Below are 25,059 nucleotides of genomic sequence, written 5' to 3'. Positions count from 1 at the left end.
GTTAAGTGGAAGGGAAAAGTGTGGTTTAACAGAGATCCACAGGCAACAGGGATAACAAAAACTTAAAAAAAAAAATAAAATAAATGAAGCGATGCCCATTTAAGAGTTTAGGAAAGGCTAATGATGTGGACTGTGAGACGTTTAACCCATAATTTGGCAAAAATGGTTATGCTAGGTAGTTATTTTATTGCAGCTGCACAGCTTCATGCTCCCAATGAGATACAAAGATGGATAATACAGTGGTGTGATAGGGACATTAGAAAAACAATAAGACAAAAATTGGGGCTACCAAGAATGAATTAAACAAATAAAACGTTCAAGACTTTGATGAGGATCTTACCTTGTGGAAACTTCTAAAGTAGGCTGCCTTTTCGTCGGGATACTTTTCTAGCCTCCTGGGTCCTTTACTAGAAGCCTTTTTAAACACCAGCCAACACCTCCTGAAGATCTGCCACAACAAAGAATAACACAGGCACAGTTACACAAGCAGTGCACAATGATTACTGGAAAAACAGCAACAATAAAACACTGGAGGAAAAAACGTCCACAGAGGTTGACTGCGACGACCCAACCACCAGGGAGTCTCCTCCTGTTTGTTTGTCGGGTTGGCCCTGCCATCAGAGGTAAGAGATGCACCTGGGGCCGCTGCCCTGTAAAAGCTGTTCCTGCCTGCTCTTCATCGGTGGCCCCTCTGCTCAGTGGAGGGTTCACACTGTCCACCACTGAGGTTTAGTTTCTGATTTGAGTTTTGCTTCATATAAATTTCCACACCAGGCATTCAGATATCATATCACTGACAACGGCTCAAACAAGTTACGTCTTGGGTTTTTAGTTTAACAAATTATTATTTTTTTAAATACCACCACCCTGTGTTCTCTCTCTGAGTCTCTTGAAGCCCCTGAGCCAGGCTGTAACATCAAACATGAGAAAAAAAAAGGTTTTATGCTGAATTTATCAGAATTGAGGCATTTTAAAAAAAAAAATACTTTTATGAACAAAAAGTTATTCATTGACCAAATGACTCAATCATACAGTTATTAAATAATTAAGCTCAGATATAACCGTTCATACTCATGTTTGTACAACTTTGATCCTTAAACTGTTTATAGATGTCATTAAAAAATGTTGTTGTGCCCCCCAAAAAGGCACAATTTCATCAATTATCTGGAACTGATAGTTTCCTGATTTTTGCAGCAAACGGAGCGCTCTCTCTGTAACATGCTCAAGCTAGCAGCACCCCACAAAAAGACACACCACCTTAGGGGAATCATTTTTGGCACCATTTTGCCTTTGATATGCCATATTCTCCTGATATTCAGGGGTTTAAATGTTTTTGACTAAAAATACAATAACTGATGTTAACTACTTAGCATATTAACTAAATATTTAAAGTCTACATTTTGATGATGGGATATAATACTAGTGGTCATCTCCCATTGGCCAATTCTTCACCAGTGTATTATAAGCCTGGCGGGCCACTAGGCTTTACTTGTGCCCCCACCAGGCTAAGCATTGCTTACTTATTTAAGTTTTTTTTTGTGTGTGTGTGTGTGTGTGTGAACACACAAACATGATCCAAAATGTCCCCACGGGAGTGGGTTTAACAATTTAATGTTTGTGTTTGTTTGTTTTTTTTTCACTATGAACATGAATTTTAGAAGAAGCTTAAATAAAAGAGCCATGCATAATTCCATCCACTGCCGAACACCCCTTTATTATGCAACTCGTGTTTAAGGGTTGGCATTTGTGGGGCAGTGATGAATGATATAATTAGACTGAACAGAAGTACAACTAAATCTTATTTTAAATTCTCTAGCCCTGCTTCAGAGGAGCGGTCCTGATCAAATTTAATTGAAGCTGACTGGAAACGAAAGACAACAAACCCCCAGCTGTCACAAGACTCAGGACTAACATGTTGCTCGAGCCTGACTGGTGCACAGACATGACATAACCTTTTCCCTGCGGAGCACCCACCTCTTCAAAACAAGGATGAAATAACCAAAACAGCTCTAACCTGACACACAGAGAAGGTGATTCAGAAAAGGTGTTTTCGAGCCTTTTCTGTGCCGCTCTGGGGCTTTCGCTGCTACACAGAGGCAAATTCTGACACCAGTTGTGGACTGGAAGTGAATTGTCAAAAATCCCTTTGAATGCAAAAAAAAAAAAAAAAAAAAAAAAAAAAAAAAGGGAACAATGTTTTTTCTCCGTCATCCGGGAATGAAAACTTACATTTAAATATTTAGATTGCCGTGAATTAATATGCTATACTTAATCTTTACTCAGATCTGTATTTACCTTCTTTCAGTACACTGAAAATCAGGGAAATATGTCTTTAAAACTCAAAAAAGTCTGCTTTCTTCACTGAAGAGGAAAAACAAATACTTTTAAAGGCAAAAATCTGTGTTTAAGTGTTCAAAGTGCTTCCAAATAGGCAATTTAAACCTGAAAGCTTTGTAGAAAATACACTTTTGCACAAGCGTAACAACTTTATAACTTAGTTTGAACCTTCGGAAATGGGTTTCCATTTTTAGGTGCTCAGCTGCACACGCTGTTCCTGCCTGTTATGATGTAATGTGCAGTTATGCACAGAAACACACACACACACACACGCACATGCGCACACATCAACAGCCAGTCACACATTTGCCCTTTTTGACCCTGAAGATTACTGTACTTTAGTAATTACTAGACCGGTCTGGCCCATATTCTCACTGTGGCTGACACCGGTGCAACTTGGAGTACCTGCTTCAAGATCAAACCATAAATAGGACACTCGACACTGGAAATGGGTCGGCCTCAGATTTCTAGGAACACCGCAGCTTTAGCCAGTCGCGGTTTCAAAAGGGCAACGTTTTTGCATCATGCAATTCTGAGAGTGTTCCGTATTTTCAATGAGATGCTGCAGACAGCGATGTTAGAGGAAAGTAAAGCTTCCTCCACCACACTAGCTGCTGCAAGCCGTCAGTCAACGGTGTATGACCAAAGGAGAGGAAATCTCCTTCATATTTTTTTTTTCAGTTATTAAAAAGAAAAGCTATTTTACAAGTTATCCTGTTGGGACAATTTCAATAATGCTTGTTTTAAGGTAACAGAAATGAAAAAAAAACAAACAAAACATAAACAGTCGGTAACAAGTCATGTTGTATAAGGATACAGAAGAATCCGCTGTCTTACTGACCTTAGACATTGTGCATTATTTACGGTTACTTCAGACAATAAAATATTAGAAAACACAGGAGAATATTACAGTAATTCTATTTGTACTTTTCCTCAGTAAGACGTATGTGAATTGCCAACAGCTAATCAAAATGCAGCTGCAATGCTTCTGGCAAGATTCTAAAAGCACTCCCATGTGACGCCTGTATTGATCACGCTGCACTGGCTCCACGTTCAATAAAGAAGGAGTTTAAACTTCTGGTTTGGATGCATGGTGACACATCTTCATAAAGTTCCAAACTAAATAGAGTATTTCACCTCAGGAACAAGGCTGCACAAAATATCACTAGTTTGTGGTATTTACAGCAATATCACTGTACACAATGCATGTCGCAAAGAAACGCCTCGTCTTACTATAACTTAACAAAATCATTATCATTGTCATGCATTCAGACTGTATGGGTGTCACATATTTGGTGACACAGCTGGTTGTTTAATGAAGCATGCAATTTGGTGTAAAGCCGTGAAGTCATTAACAACTTACATTCATGTTGCAAATGCCAAAACAGCAGACAGATTGAAATTTTGAATATCATGAATATTCTACTTTCTGTCCGGGATCAATGTTTGCCAACAACCCAAAGAAAAAGACGTGAGCGCTATGAATTATTAGTTACTTGTCACAAGTCTTCAACTTTGACCAGTATTGTTGTGTATCACAAGTTTCTTTCTTTTCTGTCTACTGCTTAAGCCTCTATATTTTGCATATTTCAAGAAAAAGCTACTTATTTTGTTTGACTATTGAAATAAATGTATATTTACTCATTTACTTCTTAAAATTTCTATTAGTAGACTCACCTACCTACTGAAGGGTAGGCACCTAAGCAGAGAACAAAGGTAAATACGTGAACTTGAGGCTCTGAATTTACCTTTACATAGACCCAATAGCAGTAATGTTAGCTGCATTTCTGTCTTTTTAAGCAAGCACCTACTTCCTGTATGCATATCTAAGGTTACCAAAATCTGTCTTATACCGTCCCATGCCTACAAAAACGTGAATGTCCAAACCTATTATTTTGATATTGTCTTCGATCAATGTGCAGAACTCTTCAGACGGTCACGCGTTAAGCTACTTTATTGTTCTCACAGCTACCTGAAGCAGAACAAGTACGGTTGAGAGGCAGAATAAGTATGAATGGCGCAAACCAGAGGGTCCTCTGCGGTTGTCTGTCTTTAATAGTAGAAGCTTTCCATTTCCAGGTGGAGACAGTCTCTATCACTCCGTCTGATGTATGATTGCCCTGGGCTGCATGGTTGTGCTGGGAAACCATGGCTGGACGATTAATTTGTTTACCCAGCTGGTGTACTCTATAAAAGGCCCACTGAGTTGAACTTGGCACTTTGCAGTAAATGACTAAAGTGGATCCCTAGGTTCTTATCGGTCTGCCTTAATGGGTCTCAGTTCTAGTTAGGTGTTGCACAGGCCCATAATAAGCAGCACATAATAGAAATCCCTTGTAGTATACAGTCTACTTTGTTGTAATGTGCTGCCAATAATTCTTCTCTCCATAATTATAACGCCCTGAGGAATTAAAGAAACAAGTTGGGATGACCTCCATTTATCTTTGGTCTAGTTTCTATAAACATACGCCAAAACCGCTTACTTAATAAAAGCACACATATGTGACTCTCTAATGGACAAAACTACAGTCGAAACTTTAAAACAACCAAATTAAAAAGTAGCCACAATTCCCTTTTGGGGGGGGTGGAGGAGGCTTGAGTCAAACCAACGCTCGATGCCTACAAAGTAATTCAGCTAAATAGTGTTTGGATTAAGCAACAATACAGCGGCACAAAAGCTGAGATAGCTTCTGCATAATAAGAACAAGGGAGAATGAATAGAAAGGACTTAATTTTACTTGTTCCACAGTTGCAAGTGCTTTGTCAATGCAGCCCTATTCTCCAGCTGCTGGTTGGGTCCTATTCAGTGACACTTCTACACCGATTGTAATTACACACGGGGAAAAGCAGTCTCTTTATTGGGTTGGTGTGACTCATGATGCCACGAGGGTGAAAACCATACTGTTTGGCTATGCAAGTCAATTTACTAGTACAAGAGAGAAACAATGGGATGATGAAGAAAGGGACAGAGAAAATAAGCCCCCAAGATTAAACTCATCCTCGAGTTTTTCTTCAATTGCATATCCGCCTCTATGACCTGGCCCATACCAGCGAATAAGCACACACAGTGTATGTTACTTCTGTGACAGTGTCAGAGAAGATGTATCAATAAAAAGAAGAGCGGCCCTTTGAATTTGCTCAATTTGAATTGAGCAAATTCAAGTCATTTCGACAACTCTGATAATGCCACCAACCCTATTTAATGTCAAGAAAACATGGGTAAGAATATGAAGGTATATAGAGGCTATTAAAAATGGAATAGTATTTCTCTTATGGTCATTAAGCACAGCTATATTCTTCATCAGTCATTACATTTGTTCTTTCTTGTGTCTTGAAACCGAATTTCCTCTCAACTTTTGTCTCGCACCATTTCTTTTGGTATCATTTGCTCTATAGTATTTAGGAGAGTGACTTCAGCGAGTCTGATTCACAGGTGCACGCAGTCGGCAATAGGAAGCTGCCGCTGCCTTCAATATGTGGCAACGTTCATCTGAAAAAAGTCCTAGACTGTTGTGAAAACCTACATGAAATTTAATACCCAATCAAAACAAGAACAAGTTGCTGCGTTCATGAGGTTACATTGCAGAGGTCATAGGAGAGCAAGGAAACAACACAAGCTAAAACTGGAAAAAATAAAACTCTGCATGAGGTAGCCACGAAATCATTAATGCATGTGAAGCAGAGGAACAAACAACGGTAAAAAAAAAAAAAAATCAGTGTGGAGTGAAAATTTGAGAGCCTGTAACACATGAAGAAAATGGTATGTGCCTCTGTGTAGCCATCTTAAAGAAGGTCTTTAGCTTGAAATTTGCAGCCCAATGAAGAGACAAAGAACGGCTTGCCTGCACTTTCAAGGATGGAGTCGCATCCCTGAATAGCAATTTGAAAGAAACGTCAATTGTAGAAGTTTTATAACTTGTTATTTTGTATGATCTTGTGATACAGGACCCCACTACTCTGCCACTCCTAAGCCACTTTTAGAAGGCAGGAATGCTTTACTTTTTGTCCACAACTATGAGTACCATTTTTGTTAAAGTATAGACCAAACATTTCAATAGATAGGACATCTATCTTTGCAAGACAACCAGTTGGAGAAAAACAGTTTGTCTGACTGGACCTGCTGAGTAATGAGAAGTCAGTACAGGGAAGCTTGCTGACTTGACCTGGCAAGTGACTCAACACAGTAGCACACACTTAGATAGGAGGAGGAGAAGGTGTTTAGTTTAACTCGCACTGAAAACCAGCAGCTAGGCCAAGCTGTTTCTTTATCTGATGTTCTCCTATAGGACAGTTAAACGAAAGCTATTGATCTAAGTTTACATACTGTTGTCTTAACTTTATCTTTTTTTTTTATTATCTAAGCTTTGGATCAAAGTTTAATTAATTGAATTAAATTAAATTTAAATTAAATTAAATTTAATTAATTGAAGTATTTTTTTCCCTAATCAACTTTAATTCACTTAAGAATGTTATTACATTGCCAGTATTAGCAGTGAGAAATCGTCATTCTTAACTTATTATAGAAAATAATCAGAGCTAAGTATGTGTACATTTTTGTAATTTACCTGAAGGAATTAGCTTAAAATAAAAGTAAAGTTCTTACTTCTTCTCTGTGCTTAAAATGGACACATTTGCATTCTCACATTCATACTATACCATTTTTACCTGAAAATGTGAAATGATAGCCAAACATGAATAAGCAGTCATGTTGTATTTGATGATACGCTATAAATTAGAAATAATTCACAATTACAAAAATAAAATTCTACTAAAATCATTGAGCGAATTGTCACACAGGCAAAACGAAAAACAGATGGGAGCAAAAGCAAGAAAACAAGCATTTTAACATTCTTTTTTTTTTCCCTTATGTGGCAACAAAACATTTCGGCTCGAACCTGGAGACTAAATGCAGACCGTTGACATAAGAGAAGCAAGAAGAACGATTAGATCACTAACAGCTAAAAGCAACCACGGTGCTTCAATTAGATATTATAAGAAAGTCAATTCAATATTCTAAAATGGAATCTGAAGACAAATTAATGTCTTGGATGGACTTTATTTGGAGCTGATTTTAACAGACGTGGGCAGAAACTCAACTTAATTTCTCCACTTCTGTTTTACTTGTGTTGTGTTTTTGGATACGAGGGCATCAACAGAAATTACTTTAATTACTTATTCCCTTAAAAGTAATTATTGTTCCACACACCTGCAGCTTATCTGGGGGGGGAAATTTGGTAATAAATCATTATTTATATGCAAATTCATTATGATGTTAAACTGGTTTAAAGAATCTTGCAACAAATATAACAGCTTAGGAACATAAGCAAAGTTAAAAAAGTGCTTTAATTATAGTACAAAAAATTAGTCTTTACTGAGAGCAATTTTTCTTTTCTTATAATTTTTTTTTCATGCAAAAGGCATTTTCTCAAATTTAATGTTGGGTATTTTTAAGATTTTCTGCATGAAATTATGCCACAGCAGTAAAGGAGTTTGAAGGATTTTTTCCACATTTGCCAAGGTTGGCAATAAATGTGGCTGCCACTGAGTGTCCTTAACAGAAAGTCTGAGGTCCCTTTTAAACTAGAGAGCCCTCGAGGAAACACCTGTCTATAAAGAAATCTAAGACCACTCAATGTGACAAGATGCCTGAAAGGACTGCTGCAAAATTTAGAAATGCACACACCTCGTGGGACAAAATAATGAGCCATCTTTAGAGTCATTGTCATTTTCTGCAAATGGCCCTAAAACACTAAGTCCACTCACACCAGGGAACATTATAAAACTTCTGGCATTATTGAAGAACTGTCTTGCCTCTCAATAAAATATGGGTCCCATTCCCCCTACAGGCAAAAAAATCGCTCATCATTTGGATGAACTGAGGAACTGTCTAAAGACATGAAAATGATTTCCATTGACAGCTCGCCTCAGCTTAATGACTAATCACGCAGCGGAATAAAAATAGCTGTCTGCTAGAATGGGAGAACCAGTGAATAATGAAACACAAATCATAACACTTAAGAGGTGCAAATACATTTGATTCCTTTAAAAAAAAAAAAAAAATGGAGAAGTTTGAGGGTTAGTACCCTCTTGCAGATTTGTGTCCAGCAAATGACGGTTTAAAGATGATTGCTGCTGCACTTAAACGTAGTACAAAACATGAGAACACTTCAATCAAGGTAGCCCCTATTCACTGCTGCACAATGGTAGCAGGCTGGACTTGGAAAGCGCCACGGCTGGTTAATATCTTGATTTTTAATAGTATTCAGAGAGAATAACTTGACCTTGAGGCGATACGAATCACTATAAAGCATGGTTCTGTCTGTGGTCTTGTCTTCTGGCAATTTCCAAGCGGGAGAGCGAAGGCTCCGTCCTCATTCAGGTCTGCATACGGTTTAGGGTTCCCCTGGTGATAATGACGTCTGATGGACTATGACAGACCAGACCCCGCAATATCAGCTCCTGGTGCTAGCAATCAATTTCAGACAGCGACGGGGTCTGCGCTGGGGTGTCCATCTTTATAATTTGATTTGTTATCCCGTCGGACAGTTGTTACAGCAATCATTGTGGCGATCGCTCCTCAAGCCGTGACCCCCCTCAAGCTTACGCCCCCCCTCTCCCCCACTGCAAATCCGCTCGTGGCTGCTTCGCCATTCCGACAATTCTCAGGCAAATGCAGCAAACCGAATCAGAGCAGGTTTCTCCTAATTGCGCCGCTGTTTCCTCCGTCGCCGGCTGTCACCTTTGACTTCATGCATGACTCTCATCCGACAAACTGCCTCCCACCTGGTATACCAAAATACATTTCCTGCCGCATCTAAAATGTTTGGACATCCCATAATTTTGAAATCCCCCCCCTGACTACAGCTGTTGGCAGGGTTGCACGCCAGCTTCGCCCCAGTTAATCATAGATTACTTTATCTGGGCCATTTCAAATCCTCATCTGTAACGCAGTGCTACCTCGGCGGCAAGTAATCACACCCCTGTAGACAGGCGCATGCAACAACCCCATTCTCACTTTCTGTCCACTTCTGATTTGCCTTTTGCCCTTCCCTTTGGGCTAAAATAAAATACATAAATAAAAGACTGCAAGATAATTGTTACACGATTTAGAAAAATCATATATTTATGTAAATTTCAGTTTCGTACACTGAAAGATAAACACCTGCAACACGTGAAAAGCATGAAGAATGCACGTGACTAATTTGAGCTTTCATGACTCGGTAACAGGATTCACTACTGAGCAGTGTTGTTAAGACGAACTTGCAGGAGCGAAGGCCTGCAACTCCAATCCTCCAGTGTTTCCGTCTAGCAACTACTGGCTGCGTTTCTGCTCCAACACACCAAAATCGAATAAATAATTGACGAGCAGGCCTTTGTTCCTGCCATGCCAAGGAGGTAAGTCAGCCTTTTGATTCAGGTGTGTGTTGGAGCAGGAGTGCATCCAAAAGATGCAGGTAAGTGGCACTGGAGGACTGGAGTTACAGACCCCTGTTGTAACGCTTAGTTTGGTGCATTCATTGGCCAGGAAACAAATATTTGTGTAGTTTGCTTTAACATTGCATGTTCCATCGTAGATCAATTACAAGCTTTACAAATAGCAGGGTTTTTTTTGTTTTTTTTGTTGTTTTTTTTTGCTTAATTTTCAGTTTTAGACTTTTCAAGTTCAATTTATAAATGCAGTATTTTTATCAATTGGTAAAAAAATAAATAAATAATTCTGCTTAGAACTTCACCATATATGGAGATTTTAGACCTCAGCACAATTGTCTTTGGTTCAATTCCTGGTCTTGGGCCTGCAGGATCTTGTCTCTCAACTCTTTATTTTGTCAGATAAATGTACAACAAAAGGCCGCTAATGCCAAAATAAAAAAAAAAAAAAACTTCAAAAAGGTGTGTGCAAATTGCTCAGCTGTCCAATAACGTGAAACATGTTCAAAAGACAGATTGCTGCAGCTTGAAGTGATGCTGAGACACGGTGTGTTGCAAAAGTTGTCCTTTTGTCACATTACAACTACAATATATATATATTTTTTATGTAACCAACCAATACAAATTATATCATCAAATTATATCTCATTTTGAAAAAAGTATTTACAACCTCAAAAATCTAGAACGTGTGGTGTGTTGGCAATTAAATGAACGAAGCTAAATATAAGTTGATCCTGGTCGACTGAAGAGAAAGTCCTCCTCCCAGAAGGATAAAAACCCTAAACATACAGCCAGAAGAAGAATAGAATGGCTTAGATCAAAACCTTTTTCTATTCTAGAATGGTCTAAGAAGAGTCCAGACTTAATCCATTTACAAAACTACATATGGCAACACTTGAAAGCTGCTGTTCATATATATTCACCAACTTTTCTGACTGAGCTTGAGCCTTTTTATGAAGAATAGGTGGGGAGAGGGGGGAATCCAGTCTTCAGATGTGATGTATCGTTTTCTTTCTGCTTCACAATTATGCATTTCCCCGTGTAGGTCTGTCACAACAAGTCCTGGTAGAACGCATTCAAAGTTTGTGTTTGCAACTTGAAAATTGTGTAAAAGGTCAAGCGGTATAGACGCTGGCCGGGCGCTGTGAAAACTGATTTGAGAAGAAAACGATCTCCCTGTGCTGGGATTCTGAGATTTGGAGGAAGTGGGGATCACAGTTTACTAGAATCGGAGCTCAGTGTGGCATAAAGATACGCCTCTAAAGTGGAAAACAAACTGATTCTCACGTTTCTTTTACAGAACCAGCCTAGAACCGCCTCTAGAACCACCAGCCCCGGTTCGGCATCGGGAACTCCTTTACAGGAAAACCATTAGAGGCAGCGAGGTTTATGTTTTGATTCAGGTCTAAATCCTGCAATGACTAATGACAACCTTAAAGCTGTAGAGTTCAAAGGAGTCACATTTCCAGCATAACAATGTAAAAGTGCAGATCACTAGTTTTCAAAGTATCTTTTTAGGGAAAATCCTTTAAAGGAACAACGTTAAGATCCAGGAAACTGCATCAACTGCTTCCCTTTTCTGAGGGGAGACAAGGGAGCTTTTTTGACATAAGCCGGGGCTGTGCAGCCTTGAGCAGGAAAACAGTTTTTTTTTTTTTTTTTTTTTTTTTCAATGTCACATGCTGTGTGTGTATCCAGCCATCATGCATGTGGCAAAGCAGTTTTTTTTTAAAGCACTGAACAAAAATAGCAGCCAAATTATTCTGAGGGAGATGTGGGTCAGAACTGAAGTTTTTCTCAGGTATGAGGCGGTAAAGTGGAGTTGGGGATAGGAAGGGGGCGGGGGGGATTTTTTTTTTTCCTGTTATTCTATAAACAAGTGATACATTTGCTTGCATTGGCTTAAGCTCAATCAGCTTTTGCTCTGGGATGCTGGACGTCTAGACAAGGACGGTAAACACTCATTTTACAGGAAGAGAGAGGACAAAGGATTATACTGTAATCATAATCCCATAATCTCCAAATACAGCTTCATAACACTGCTTCCTTTGCTGTGGTGTAGTTATTGTATTGTAAATTTTAGCCACTATTGATCCGGCTGACATCCAGGTTGGCAGGCACAGTCGGTTACGGTGTTCCCGGGCTGAGACGGACTCACGTGGGAAACATCTTAATGACGGGACTGTTCTGGTTTAAGTCATCATTATGACAATTGCGCGCTCTTCAAACCATCCCTCTTTTCAAAGCTCTTTATGTATTGCCGCTTTAGTCAGCAATCCGCTGCACGTACGCGCACACAAAGACACACACACTGCAATTTTCATTTAATCCATGTACAAGCTGAAGCTTTCACAGTCAATAACACACAGACAAAGAGGAATTTGACTATGGCACAATGCCCTCGCTGACAAGCACACTTAGACGGCCGCAGGAAAAAGTGCACCAAGGCAGCGCCGTGTTGTTTTCTTTACACCGACGTCCACTTTGTATTCCTCGTCCGGAGTGAATATTGATCCAAATTAAATCCAAAGAGTAAACAGAAAATTGTCTGATTTTGTCTTTTTTTTTTCTGTTTTAATGGATGCGGTCTATAATTTAGAACATTTTTCACATCATTGGTTCTATTGTTTTACAATGTAGTCTACCCAGAGTTTACAAAGAACACAATCGTGTATGTTATTAAAAAGGAAAAGCCTCAATGAAAATTTTCTTTGTAAGTTTTGACCCATATTGAAACTACATTGCATGACCCAAATATTTTTGTATTTAGTTCATTTTAGTTTCTAAAAAAAATAAAAATAAAAATAAATCACGATTCATAGTTAGAGAGGTCGTTTTTCTCCATCACTGTAAGAACATCTCATCAAATCGACATTTATTATTTTGGTGTTCTTCAAGAGCATGGTTCCAGTCCTATCTTGAGTTTACTATAAATGCTGAGTTTAGGATCAATATCCATAAAGTACAATATTGGTGTGCTGATGATACGATATTGGATCACAACAGAATAGGACTTGATTAGAATCAGCCAAAGCAGAGATGTTATATTGTCCAACCAGATGTCATCTACTGCTGTCCCATGCACTTGGAGAAAAATATATTTTTTCTTTCCATTTTATTTTAGCTTCATAAGCTACTTTTCTGTAGCTGAGAGTTGTTGTTTATCTTTAACAAAAAGAAAAACATATATAGTAAGTGTAAATGAGTGATCTTCAAGTTTTAACAAATTTATTTGATGTTTGTCTTACTGTACAAGAGCTGTTCAATATCAATAAACTGATGAAAAGCTAGTCAGAATTTCATTTGGACTAATTGCTATAAAGTTCAAATCTTGATATACTAATAATTTAAAGTCCAGAATAATTTTTCTTGCCGTGATGTGCAGCACTTTTCTATTGGCCTACATATTTGCCCATATTTAGTAAAGCCATGTATTCATGTTTAGTGATACTTTTGTCCCCTTTGTTTTTCTCTGTGCCCTCACAGTTGGAAATCTTGAAGTATTTTTAGATCTTTTAAATAAGAAAAGCAAGTAAGCACAAAACGTCAAAAGACTGGCGATGCTAAGGCTCATCTTTCTTGAAAATTTATATTCTTGCTTTTGCCCCCCTCATATATTGAGACAAGTGCAATTCTCTATATGCAGTAGTAGCATTGAATAATTATTTTTTCATGGTTCACAGTTAATTGAAAATACTGCAGTACTTCTGAAAGCATAATTTTACCAAGCCCAGTATAGGGAGAGCTAAACTGGCTGCCTGTTTCTGCATTCATTTTAGCATTCCTTAAACTTACGTTTAAAGTTTCCTTGTCAATTTTATTGTATTTGTTTTATTTTATCATTATATGCATTCAAAAAAAATAATAAAAAAATGAAGATAAGCTGCAAATCAATGAACAAAAGTCATTCAAATTCTGGTTTAGGGTGGCAAAATCATTTTTTCCCCATTTTTCCATTTTGGTCCTCACATCGCCTGCAGCTTGCTGACCAGAAAATTAGCATTTAGTCCAACAGGTGAGGAGGTGGGTACATGAAAACCAAACGCCGTTCTTTAGAAGTGACCGACTTGTTGGAGCAGGATACACGCGAGGAGCTTTTTGCCCAACCACCATCAGGTTTCTCCTCCGAGCCTAATTTCCATTAGCTGACCACTTGATTATCACATCAATAGAGATTGTAAAATCAAACGAGGCACAGACCGCTGTTCAGTGTTCCAGCAAATATTTGCATGTTGAGCAGGATGTTTCAAAACAAGCGTTATTTTGGGACACTTTGTTATTTGAAATTCATTAAACCCCTAAAAGCAGTACGCACTGGTGCAGTGATCAGCCGCCCTCCACCCTCTCCTCCCTGAGGATTAATTCTAAAGAGGCGCCCGCTCACTGATGTTCTGGGCAGCTCCTTCTGATACGGTTAGCTGGGGAAAACGTCGGGCGCCGTGTCTGCTATAACTATCCTCTCACAAGCAGAAAGCAGAGATTTGTGCTTGCTGGAACTAACTTGACTCAGCCACATTTGCTCTGCAAATCAAAGGCGAAGCTTCTTGGGGATGCAGGGTGGGTGGGGGAATAAATTGTGCATGTGTGTGCAAGGCCAAGCAAATGCAGACTTTTATGTCAAAGAACAGGCTCCAATGGAGTTTGTCATATTGTTTTTGTCTCAATTCCCCCCAAAGAACACACACTCCCTTGGAACAAGTGGGCAGCGATTCGGTGTCATTCTGTGTCTCAGCATGAAATCACGGAGGAATGCAATTATCACTTTGCCCAACAGACATTTCTCTGAAATGAGAGTGAACAATTGGGAGCATGAGAGGGGAAAGTGGAAGGAGGGGCAAAGGGTGTACGAGCAGGGAGGGGGGAGCGGCATCAGCTTAACCGACCTCGGTCCCGGCTCTGCTTCGAACTTCGTTCTGTTAACTCTGCTAAATGCGAAAGTGCAGGCAACTTTACTTCACATGAGGAGTGAAAAGTTTCCAGAAGGACTTTCCATCCTTCTGTTTAGTAATTTCTCTTCTCAAAATTGGGTCCAAAACCTCGACGAGGATTGATCAGAATATATAGTAAAACAAGGTTACTATCATAATTCCTTTGACATTGAGAACTCACATAACATGTAAAACTTGATCTAAAAGTATCAAAAATGCTGCCAATGTTTCCAAATCCTGCAACTTCCATCACAAACACAGACTGAAAACTTAAAAAGATAAAAAAAGAGAGTACTTTTACCATATGTCATTCAGCCTTGCTGTTACCTGCCAGCAGTTTTGCTCTCTTTCTAGCAGCATGAATAACTCACAGGTAAGTAGCATAGGTTTTAATATGTGGTTGAAATTCCTATCCGGTTGTCATGAGAACAGTGCTGTACTAATGGACCCATTGGCAAACATGCAAGTGTTTTGGGGGGTAATTTTTAAAGGGTTAATAGCTTCTTGCACCTTTTTGATTTCTGCAACTGCATTTTTAAGCAATTTAATGACTCTGATCTTCAAACAATTATTGCAACCACACCAACCACACGCTATTTGGTGTGGTTGCAACCTGGTGTCACTGGGTTTGGTGTGTTCACTGACTCAGACAAAAAAAATAAATAAAATAATTTCAGTCACTCACTGGTCAGTCAACTGATGTAAAAACCACCATTTCTGGTCATCAGTTGATCTCAGTGCATGTTTATCCAAATTCTTGTGTTTTTATACCTGTTAAATAAGAAACCTTTTACTTCTGCAACCTGATATTTAGTTAGCTTAAGGCAGCAGCTGGATGAATTGATTTACCAAGAGTATTACTGTTACAGCTACTTTTGTGCTTTCCATTTTCTCCTGCGAGAATGTGTCCGAAATTCATTTCCAGTGCAGTATTTCATCAGTAACACTAAAAGCTGTTAAATGGCAAGAAGCTCAGATTGCCTTGGCTAACACTTGAGACTATTTTGGTTCATTAGGATGGAGGGCATATTTAAAGAGCATGTATCTTTTGAGGCCAATGTGAGCCAGTCAGCGATGAGTGTTTCAAGCTGAGTTGGCCAGGTACCAAACCGTCACCACCCAGAGCTAAGCGAGACGTAGACTGTCACCTCCTTACTATTAAAAGCAGCCCCCTAAGAAAGACGGAGGTAGGGAGGCAGAGAAAAGTGTCCAAACAAACAGAAACAGAGCGTTTCTGTTGCTTGTTGTTGTACCAAGCACCAATAACTCTGAGGTCAAGCTTTTTTTTTTTTTTTTAAAGCCAAAGAAAGACCTCACAATTATTAGCCTTGAATAGGTGACAGCATAAGCAAGGTCTTCAACAAGGCTACTCCTGTATTTAATGCAGAGCAGGTGTGATGTGTTATTTGTTTAGCAAGGCCATAATAGTGTTTACCTATGCACTACAGAGAGTAAATTAAGAACACAGACACAAAGACAGGCCCCTTAACATACACAGACACAGCTGAAGCTATCTTTGGCCTCACACTGTACTGAATGTGCCTGGCAAGCAGACTGATGAAAGGTAACTGCAGGAGACGAACTCATTATAGACACTGATTCAAACATAAAAGCTAGGTGAGACTTTTCTCCAAGAATAACTTAATCTGACTCCCCCAAAAACCTCTACGTGCACACTTTTTTTTTTTTTTTTTAGTTTTAGGTGTTTTTTTTTTAACACTTCTCAAAAGAGGGTGTTTTTGAAGATCAAATAATGACTAAATAGGTTTTTGAAGTCAGATGAAGGACCTATCGAGAAATCTCTGACAGTTCTGATGTTCACTGTCAATAGACTGAATTCACTTACATACAAATTAAAATTATTTCCATGTTGATTATCAACACACACATGCACAGACTCCTCCGCACATGCAATCGCATGCTAATACAGTTGAACAAAATGCCCTGGTGCTGTACCCCCACGCATAAAGACGCACACCAAAAATGAGAGCTTAGCTGCAAAGTAGAGCCCCCGGGGCTGGTCTGATGATTAATGAGAGGAAGAAGCCAAGGAGAGGAGGATGAAACTGAAGTGTTAATGGACCCATGATAGATTCCTCCAGACCCGTTGTTTGGTAGGCGAATCCCCAGAGTATCTGAATGTTGTAGAACCACAGTAAAACTCTGCAAAGCCAAAGCCCAGACTGGAGGTAAAATATGTTGATCAGCCAGAACACCTTTACTCTCCAGAATTATATCATACACTTCATATCACTGAGAGAGGAAATGAGTTCACTGCCAGAGAACAATATTACTGTAAGATTCGCCTGAATGTTTTTGTTCTTTTTCCTTCTTTTCTCCATCCACACGATAAAGATTTAGCTCCAAAACAAATCTACTAAAACAAGATTAACTCTGTAGCACACCGCTGAGAGACCTACACTTGGAAAGCCAACATTCTGATAACACAGTGAAGGCAGCTGGAGAGATTCTGCATGAACAGCCAATTTGTTCATGACTGCAGGCAGGAGAGGAAAAAGCTCAATGAGGTGGGATGACAGTATTATGATGGTCTTAAATATAAATAGTCTCTTCCTAAAAGTACTTACTACCTCGATAAAAAAAAAAAATGCGGTAAAACTCAGGCGCTGAATGGGGGATTTGTTCTGCTGGGAAGTTCTGTGGTTTCCGGATTGCAGTGGGGTCCGCTCAACTGTGACAAGGACAGAAAGAAACTCGCACACCTCGACAAACTGTCAAAATAACAAAGCGATAAGTTGCCATCCTAGACAGTTATTTTTTGTATGTATTTTATACAAACGGGACAAGATTTGGCTAAAGTCAAATGATTAGGAGGAGTGTGCATACAGGGTTTCCCCCAGAAAACTTGCTAAGCCCGGTGGTCGGGGCGTCGAGACGGTCCACCGGCGGTCTACCGCGTTATGTTACGGGAAAAGATCTCCACTGAAATGCTATTTAAACCCACAACTAGTCTAAAAACAACAAATGTGCACTTCTGTTTAATCCAAATTAAGTCAGCAGCTCCGTCAGGCCCCCAAGAGCTTCAGGGGCCCCATAAACAATAATAATTTAAAACAGATCACAGATACATAAATGTAATACTTTTTTATTGAGATTATCAATGCTGTTAAATTTTACTCAATTGTTTGGGCATACATAAATTAAATGATTTAAAATTGTTTAACATTTAAATACAAGATTTTAAGGAGAAAGGTTTTAGCTTTCAAGTTTACTTTGTAAAACTTCAAAGAACAATATTCATAGTTAGATTGTTTCATTACCATAGCAACTATCTGATGCTGTGAGTTTAATCTTTGAATTTACAAATACAAATTAGTAAGAGTTTAAGGGTTTTAAACTCTTACCTAGAGTTCTCCAAAGGATCATAATTCCTCACAGTAGGTTTATGTAAATAGCCATACAGGTCAGCCTGTGTCCAGTTTGAGTGAAACAAGGCATGCGCGATCTGCGCTGAGGTAAAGCAGCGGCTGTCTAAATGCATAAACTATAAACCTATCTATTATAAATCTATCCTTTAGGAATAAATCTGCTCTGCTAGTGAAATGCTAAGAGCAAAAGAGACGCTTACAGCCTGGCTTTAAAAAAAATATATTATTTTTTTTTCCCTAGAAATGTAAACAAGCAACGTTTAGCCTGGCAGCGTAGCTAGTAAAGCATGGCGGGCCGCCAGGCTTATAATTCACTGGGGGAAACCCTGTATTGCATATTTTGCTTAGCTGACACTGATCAATGTAAAAGAGAGAAAAAAAGAGTCACTTTTGAAGTATGTAGGTACACATACTGTCATATATTATAGCGATATACGACATATTACAGCCTCTAATCAAACCATAATGTCTATGAGTGACCTTCTGCTGATAGATTACAGAGTTTGAAGACGGAACCAAATGTTCTTACAGTCGCTATTGCTACATTATGGAAAACCCTTTTAAATAAAAGGTTATCGATGGGAAACGTCTTCAAGGTGAGTACAAATTAACTCAGAAATTACAGGAAACATCGACTGGCTCTTTTTCAAACCCAAAAAAGTCTGGTAAAGAAAAGGCTAAATTAAATGTACAAAAATTGTAAGAGTTGCATTGATCTTCACTGCTGATTATTTGTTTGCTTATTTTTCAACAGGATGATTCAATGGGTTAGCCATTGATGTTACCAAAGTCGTGGAATTGACAGAATCTCCATTACTCAACTCTTGATAATTCCTGTCACAAATTAGTAAAACACAATAAAAAACAGACATCCTTTTCAATTTAGAGATGTTTCCCTCTCAACCATTCACACATTCAACTCAGTGTCACATTGGTGTGTGTTGATATAAAGGAAGGTATCACGGTGTGTGAGAAGGGTGACGGCGTTGTTTGCTTTAGTGCTGCGTATTCTGTAACATCCCTCACTTCACACATACAAGCCGACTCGTCTCTTTGATTCTCTTCACTTGTTGGCTAAACTAAAGCCTTTAATTTAATTTAAATACTTCTCTTGACCCCAACGCTTAACGAAATGAACTGAAAATATATATATGTAACGAAGAAGTTGCATTGCATCACTTTAAATCCTGTAAAAAAAAAAATAATAATCCTTAGTAGATGATTACAAAATTATAAATCTGCACCTAAGCATTACCTGGACAATATACACATTTAAAACAAGCTATTCAAAGTTCACAAATGAGGTCACTGGAAGTTTTGAGGACACAACTGAGAAGTGGCATCATATAATAACTCACAAATGTCAAGGAAACGGAAAGCCTCAGGCTGAATATTTCCTTGAATCCCCAGAGATACAACTACAACATTTGAAGAAGATTGAATGAGCAGTTGAGGGGAAAAAAGCTCACAGCGGTGTTGTGACTGCAGCCATTTAAGGTCAGTGGATTGTCAGTCTCCATGTTTCTGTGTCAACTATATCCAGGTACCAGGGCTGTGAAGGATGGGTCTGCTAAAAGCTCAATGTAAAATGGCTCCTAGATGATGATTCACCAAGAGCGTAAATATTCAAGAAATCTTATTTAATTTGGTGACAACATTCAAAAGACAGACTGCCAATAACTGAAGCAGAAACGACACATACTGCAAGAAAAGTTGCTGTTATGACCTTCCGGTATTTCATTACCGTGAATAACTATCAGTTAGCTTTAATACATTGTGAACCGCCACTCCCATTTATCCATGTTTTCCATTTTCTATAATTAGCAACAGCATGAATCACTGACAGAAAATATTTAAGCGCGGTCTAAGCACAGATTTATTCATGAAAGTGACCAAATAACAGAGGCAGATTTTTCACCATGAATAATGACTGTTGGGCTGTTGTTCCCATATCCTGCTGGAGATGCATTTCATCAGAGCCAATAAGTCTCGGTGATTTGTCTTGAGGTCTTTTGTCTGATGGAAGAAACTGATGAAAACCAAAGAAAATGACCACGCAATTTAAAGCCCTGCATATGTGTGAATTAATGCCCCAAAACCCAAGAACATCCATCAAAAGTAGGAGGAGCTTAAAGTGCACCCACAAGGCACAAGCAAGGTAATAAACAGATGATGGCACATTAAAAATTTTCCACCTGCTTCAAGCTGAGCATCTGTTTACTAGCTGCAAAGAAAAGGAAGAAACAAATTTAGGACGCGGGTGATTTTTTTTTTTTTTTTTTATCGATTCAATCCGTTTTCATCCTGTTTATCAGCTGTTTGGACATCTCATTTGCAGAAACTCTGACGCTTTGTGTTTTTGTCAGCTTTAAAACTGAATGTTCGGTTCTTGAAACGGGATGAATGAAAATCTGCTGACAATCACTTCTCGACAGTCTGTCATTGTTAACAGTGAGTGCATGGAAGTGGTAAGATAATATCTGAAATGCCTGTGCCACCTCTAACAATAGAGACACTGTTTTCTAACTCTCCGTCTGCTTTATCCTGCGCTCGTCAGCCAGGTAGAAAACAGCCACATAACACTACAGAGCTTACGCTCCATTTAAAGACCACTGGTTGCAAAACTGAAAAATGCAAGTAACAAGAACTTGGAATCCAAAATGACATGAAATAGTTGAAAGGTACAAGTGGGTATAGTTTTTAAGAGACAAATGACTGTAGAGAGCAGAACTGAGACCAGATATGTGGTAAATGTCCTGCTTTCTGATTTCATTGTAATGGGTTGTAAGCTACAATCCAAGTTTTAGCCAGTTGCCAGTATGCCAAGATTATATATCTGCTAAACTGTATGTCAAACCACAGCTGTGAAAAAGTTAATCCAAAAGCTGCTGATAACTCCCAGTCAGCTGGCTGAAAATAGTCCCTTTCCTGTGCTTAAAAGAATGATAATTTTTTCTGCTAGTTATACTATTATAAAAGTAACAATATTTTATCAGCACACTTGGCAAGCTAAGAATAGTATTTTGGTTGTACAGTCGACTCCAGGCTGGCTACAGGAGCAGATCACTTAACTAAATTAGGTCATTGATATAACTTTGGTATATGTCAAAATATGTATGCTTTTTATAGCTCTCTTCTGATCTATAAAAAGCAGAAGAGAAAAAGAAAAAAAAATCAAGTGAACATTCACCCGGATAAGAACTTTTAAAACTGCTACTGAGTTTAGCAGGTGTTTAATCTCCTTCAAAAGACTTTATATCTGAGGGGTGCTGGATATTTTGCACCTTTTTGTAACTTTGCAATATTTGGTTGATTAGTATATGACTTTTTTTGGGTACCAAAGGAGCCACCTGCTGTCGGATGTTCAACACTGGCAATGTCTTAGTTCTTAGCATCATAGGGGGTTTATTTTATGCCTACTAAAACAACAAACGATTTATTGCAGTGTCTGCATTCCTCTTATTTTCTGAAATAAATAAATGTTTTGTTTCCAGTTTTAGAAGTGCAAAATACTTCTGTGAGAAGCTAAAAAGTAATTATATGAGGAAGATGTTAAGTCAGTTCTTTGCTTAACGATTGCATAATAATCTTCTTAACTTTAAATTTAACTGTAGCTCATCTGTACATTTACAACCTTCATTTCCTCCCTGACAGAATGAACATGGAAATACTCATTGATTAATCAATGCCCATCCTTCGTCTTATGGGTAAACATTCATGATTAAGTGTGCAGCCACAACGCGAGAACAGCACATGCAGGTATCAACATAATTGGATGCAGTTATTGCTTACAGTCCTCTGGACCGCATTTGCATGAAACGCTTCTTATCTTGTGTTTTCTCAGTGCCTGAAATCCTCTCTCTTATTATGTCATAATGTAACAAACACTGTTTAAAATCTAATATTCTGCAGCTGTTGTTTTTTTAATAACAAATAGCTCTTTGCACATTATTGTGAAAGGGCTTCCTCATAAAAAAGTAATTTTTAAAACCTTAAATCTCTCTAAAGTCTAACAGATAGAACTGCGAGGTGTAAGAAGATGAATAACTTGAATTAGTCTGGATCCCTGCTTATTGGTTTGCTGATTTTTAATTTGCAAACACATGCTTATATTTTCACTCCTCCTCCAAGACCATCTCTGGTGTTTTTGTAGCTCCAGCATTTTATGGTTGTTTGGCCAATAAGCTCTCAAAAACGTTCTTGCTACTTGCTATTGTGACTTATTTTTATATTTTACTATACACACTATATGTAAATGTTTTTTTTTTAAATACACAAGTAGTGCTAATGCTTTTTGTGCCAGCTAAGTGAAGTGAGAGCTAAACCAAGGAAATAACACACGATTCTCTATTTGAATATCCAAGTAGAAAATCAGAATTTATTACATCAGATTGCAATATATTTTCAGTAAAATTAGTAAAATGTATCGTCAGACTTATGACACAAAAATAAAAAAGGAAAGCAATGGTGTTGAAACCATTCCTTTCAAGAATTGTAAAATTACTGTGTAGATACTTGGATCTCAATGAATAAGAATATCATTAAAAAGTTTATTTCACGAACTCAATTAAAAAACTGAAACTCGTATTGATTCGTTACATAAAGAATACAGGGACACAATTCAAGTGTTTATTTCTATTTTAGATGTTCAGCATAAAATTAGAATATTGCGTAAGATCTAAAAGAAAACGATGTAATACAGAAATGTGACATGATGGCCATTGTTTTGGCCTACGCATTCATGGGCAGGATTCACATTTTATAAAAGATGGCAATGCTGATTTTAGTCTTGACTGTGAAAACCTCACACTAGACCTGATGCAACTTGGATATTGTGCCTCTCCACTCTCCAGACTGTGTGACCTACATTTTCAAGTGAAATGCAAAAACCTACTTTAATCTGAAAAGAGGACTTTGGATCAGTGAACCTCCGTCCTTTTTCTCCCCAGTCCAGGTAAGACACGTCAGATCTCGTTCAACGATGACTTAACGGTTACGAGCCAAGTCAGACAGTGAGTGGGATCCACTGAGTCGCTATAAAAATAAAAAAAAACTTTAATAAGATTTGGTCATCCCCTTTGGTTGGGGAACTTTTTGTATCATGCCATTTCCTTCTACTCTCTGACTTAAAAGGTCACTCTTTAGCATTGACCTTTTGCTGCTTACGTCCTTCTGAAAGTTTCAATGACCGTCGTCAAGACAACGGTCAAGCTTTTCCAATTAGAGAGGTTGGTTATTAGCTGTAAACCGTAAACATAAAAAAATAAAACACCTTGAAAATATATCAGTGTGTAATGAATCCATATTAGTAAAGTTTTTTTTGTTTACTTAATTACTAAAATAGATTAACTTTTCAAATATTTTCAAATTTATTGATATGCAGTAGTACATATGAGCTCTTTACCTCTATATTTAATAATATGAAAAACTACCTACAGTTAGGGTAAGTTGCTGAGCTACTGGATCTTAGGGAAAAGTATCAAATTATATTTTTTGTTGACTTCCACCATTTGTTCTGAACTGTTTGTGACAAACTAAGTATCCACAGGACATCTAATGCTCAGCAGCACTCTTATTTGAAGCCAAACTCTTATTAATCACATCGTCCTTTATGTTCAGGTATCATAAAGTCACTGTAAGAGCGCAGAATTGCATTTAAACTGTCAAGTTAGTTAATATGATGTCTGGCCTCAGTATCGAACCACCCCACCCAACCCCATCACAGGTCAAACCCGTTGCTGCTCTCATTTCTTCCCACAGCTCTTAAAGCGAAATCGGAAACAGATAAAATCAGTACTGGGTCATAGCTTCTCACAAGCTAAAATTCTGAACTCTTCATCTCTGTTGCACAAATTTGGCAACTCCGACACCATATAGCCCCACTGTTTAAAAAAATCAAAATTTACCTGTAGAAAAAGTTTCTTTAAATATGCCTGCCACTGCTGAGTTTAACGTCTGCATTTGATCTACCAGTGTACAGTTTCAGTCGCTAAAAATTAAGCAAAATTAAGCATTGTATTTGTTTCTGTAATTGTCCCAGTTTGCTGATAAGTTGCATCTCTCGAGTGTGAGGTCAACGTGTTCAGATTTCTCGTGTTCTTTAAACTATCACTCGCCTTCCTTTGAGCCAGTATCTAGTCTCCGGTGCAATTAGCGAGACAAAACACCACTAAGAATTAAGGAACCAACAGCAAACCAGCAGTGGCCAAAATTGACCGTTTTTTGGTAAAGCTGGAAGAAAAGCTGGGCAGAAGATCAGAAAATATTCAACAGCTGACCTTTTCCGTTTACCGCAGTGATCCTAAGCCTGAGAAACATGTACCTGCTCAGAGACTGAAACACACACTCAAAGGTCACGTTATTCAGACTTTCAGGAGACGCCCCATACCACTGATAAGCATCCGTTTTTTGTTTTTTTTTTCTTTTTTTTGCACTGACAGAAAAGGAGCTTGCACTTACCACAGCAACATCACATCTACTGCTGTTTCCGAGGCATTTTCTGTTTTCTTTTCTGCTCTGCTGAGAGACACTTCTGTTTTTGGCTCTTGCGAGCGTTCAGTCTGTCTTTGTGCAGAAAGAAAAATATTACCGTATGTTGGAACGCAACAGGGTTAAAATTAATTGAAAATCCACAGTGTTTTTTTTTTTTGGCAGCAGATTGTTTACTTGTTTGTTGTGTGTACGTGTGATGTGTGTGCCAGTCCTTCAGTGTTGAACCGCGCCAATTTGTGCGTGCGTGCGTGAGTGCGTGTGCGCGTGTCAGGGGAAATAGCCTGTTGGGGTTATAGAGGGTGCAGTGTGGGGTGATGAATAGGATGCTTTTGTGCTCGCTCCCGCAGCTGTCTACAAACCACGGAAGGGGAGAAAGGTGAGAAAGAAAGGGGGGTAAGGTTAGGTAGATAGCCAGGTAAAATAGAAAAGGAAGAAAGATAAAAAGAGAAGAGAGATGAGAGTGACACTGCTACGTGTGTGAGAGA

At 38.5% G+C, this 25,059-nt stretch overlaps 1 protein-coding gene across 2 annotated transcripts in view; it reads right to left on the bottom strand.

Annotated features, from left to right (window-relative positions):
• Positions 1 to 25,059, bottom strand: part of dok6 (docking protein 6) — a 59,525-nt gene that overhangs the window by 27,872 nt on the left and 6,594 nt on the right. For both annotated transcript variants that reach the window (XM_007554620.2, XM_007554619.2), the window contains exon 2: positions 341 to 448. In XM_007554620.2, coding sequence (XP_007554682.1) covers positions 341 to 448 — 108 coding nt within the window. The remainder of the gene's footprint in view (positions 1 to 340; positions 449 to 25,059) is intronic.

The sequence above is a fragment of the Poecilia formosa genome, unplaced genomic scaffold, assembly GCF_000485575.1.
Source record: "Poecilia formosa unplaced genomic scaffold, Poecilia_formosa-5.1.2 Scaffold64, whole genome shotgun sequence".
Lineage (NCBI taxonomy): Eukaryota > Metazoa > Chordata > Actinopteri > Cyprinodontiformes > Poeciliidae > Poecilia > Poecilia formosa.
The sequence above is the reverse complement of the archived record's forward strand: the minus strand, read 5'-3'. Positions and strand labels throughout refer to the sequence as shown.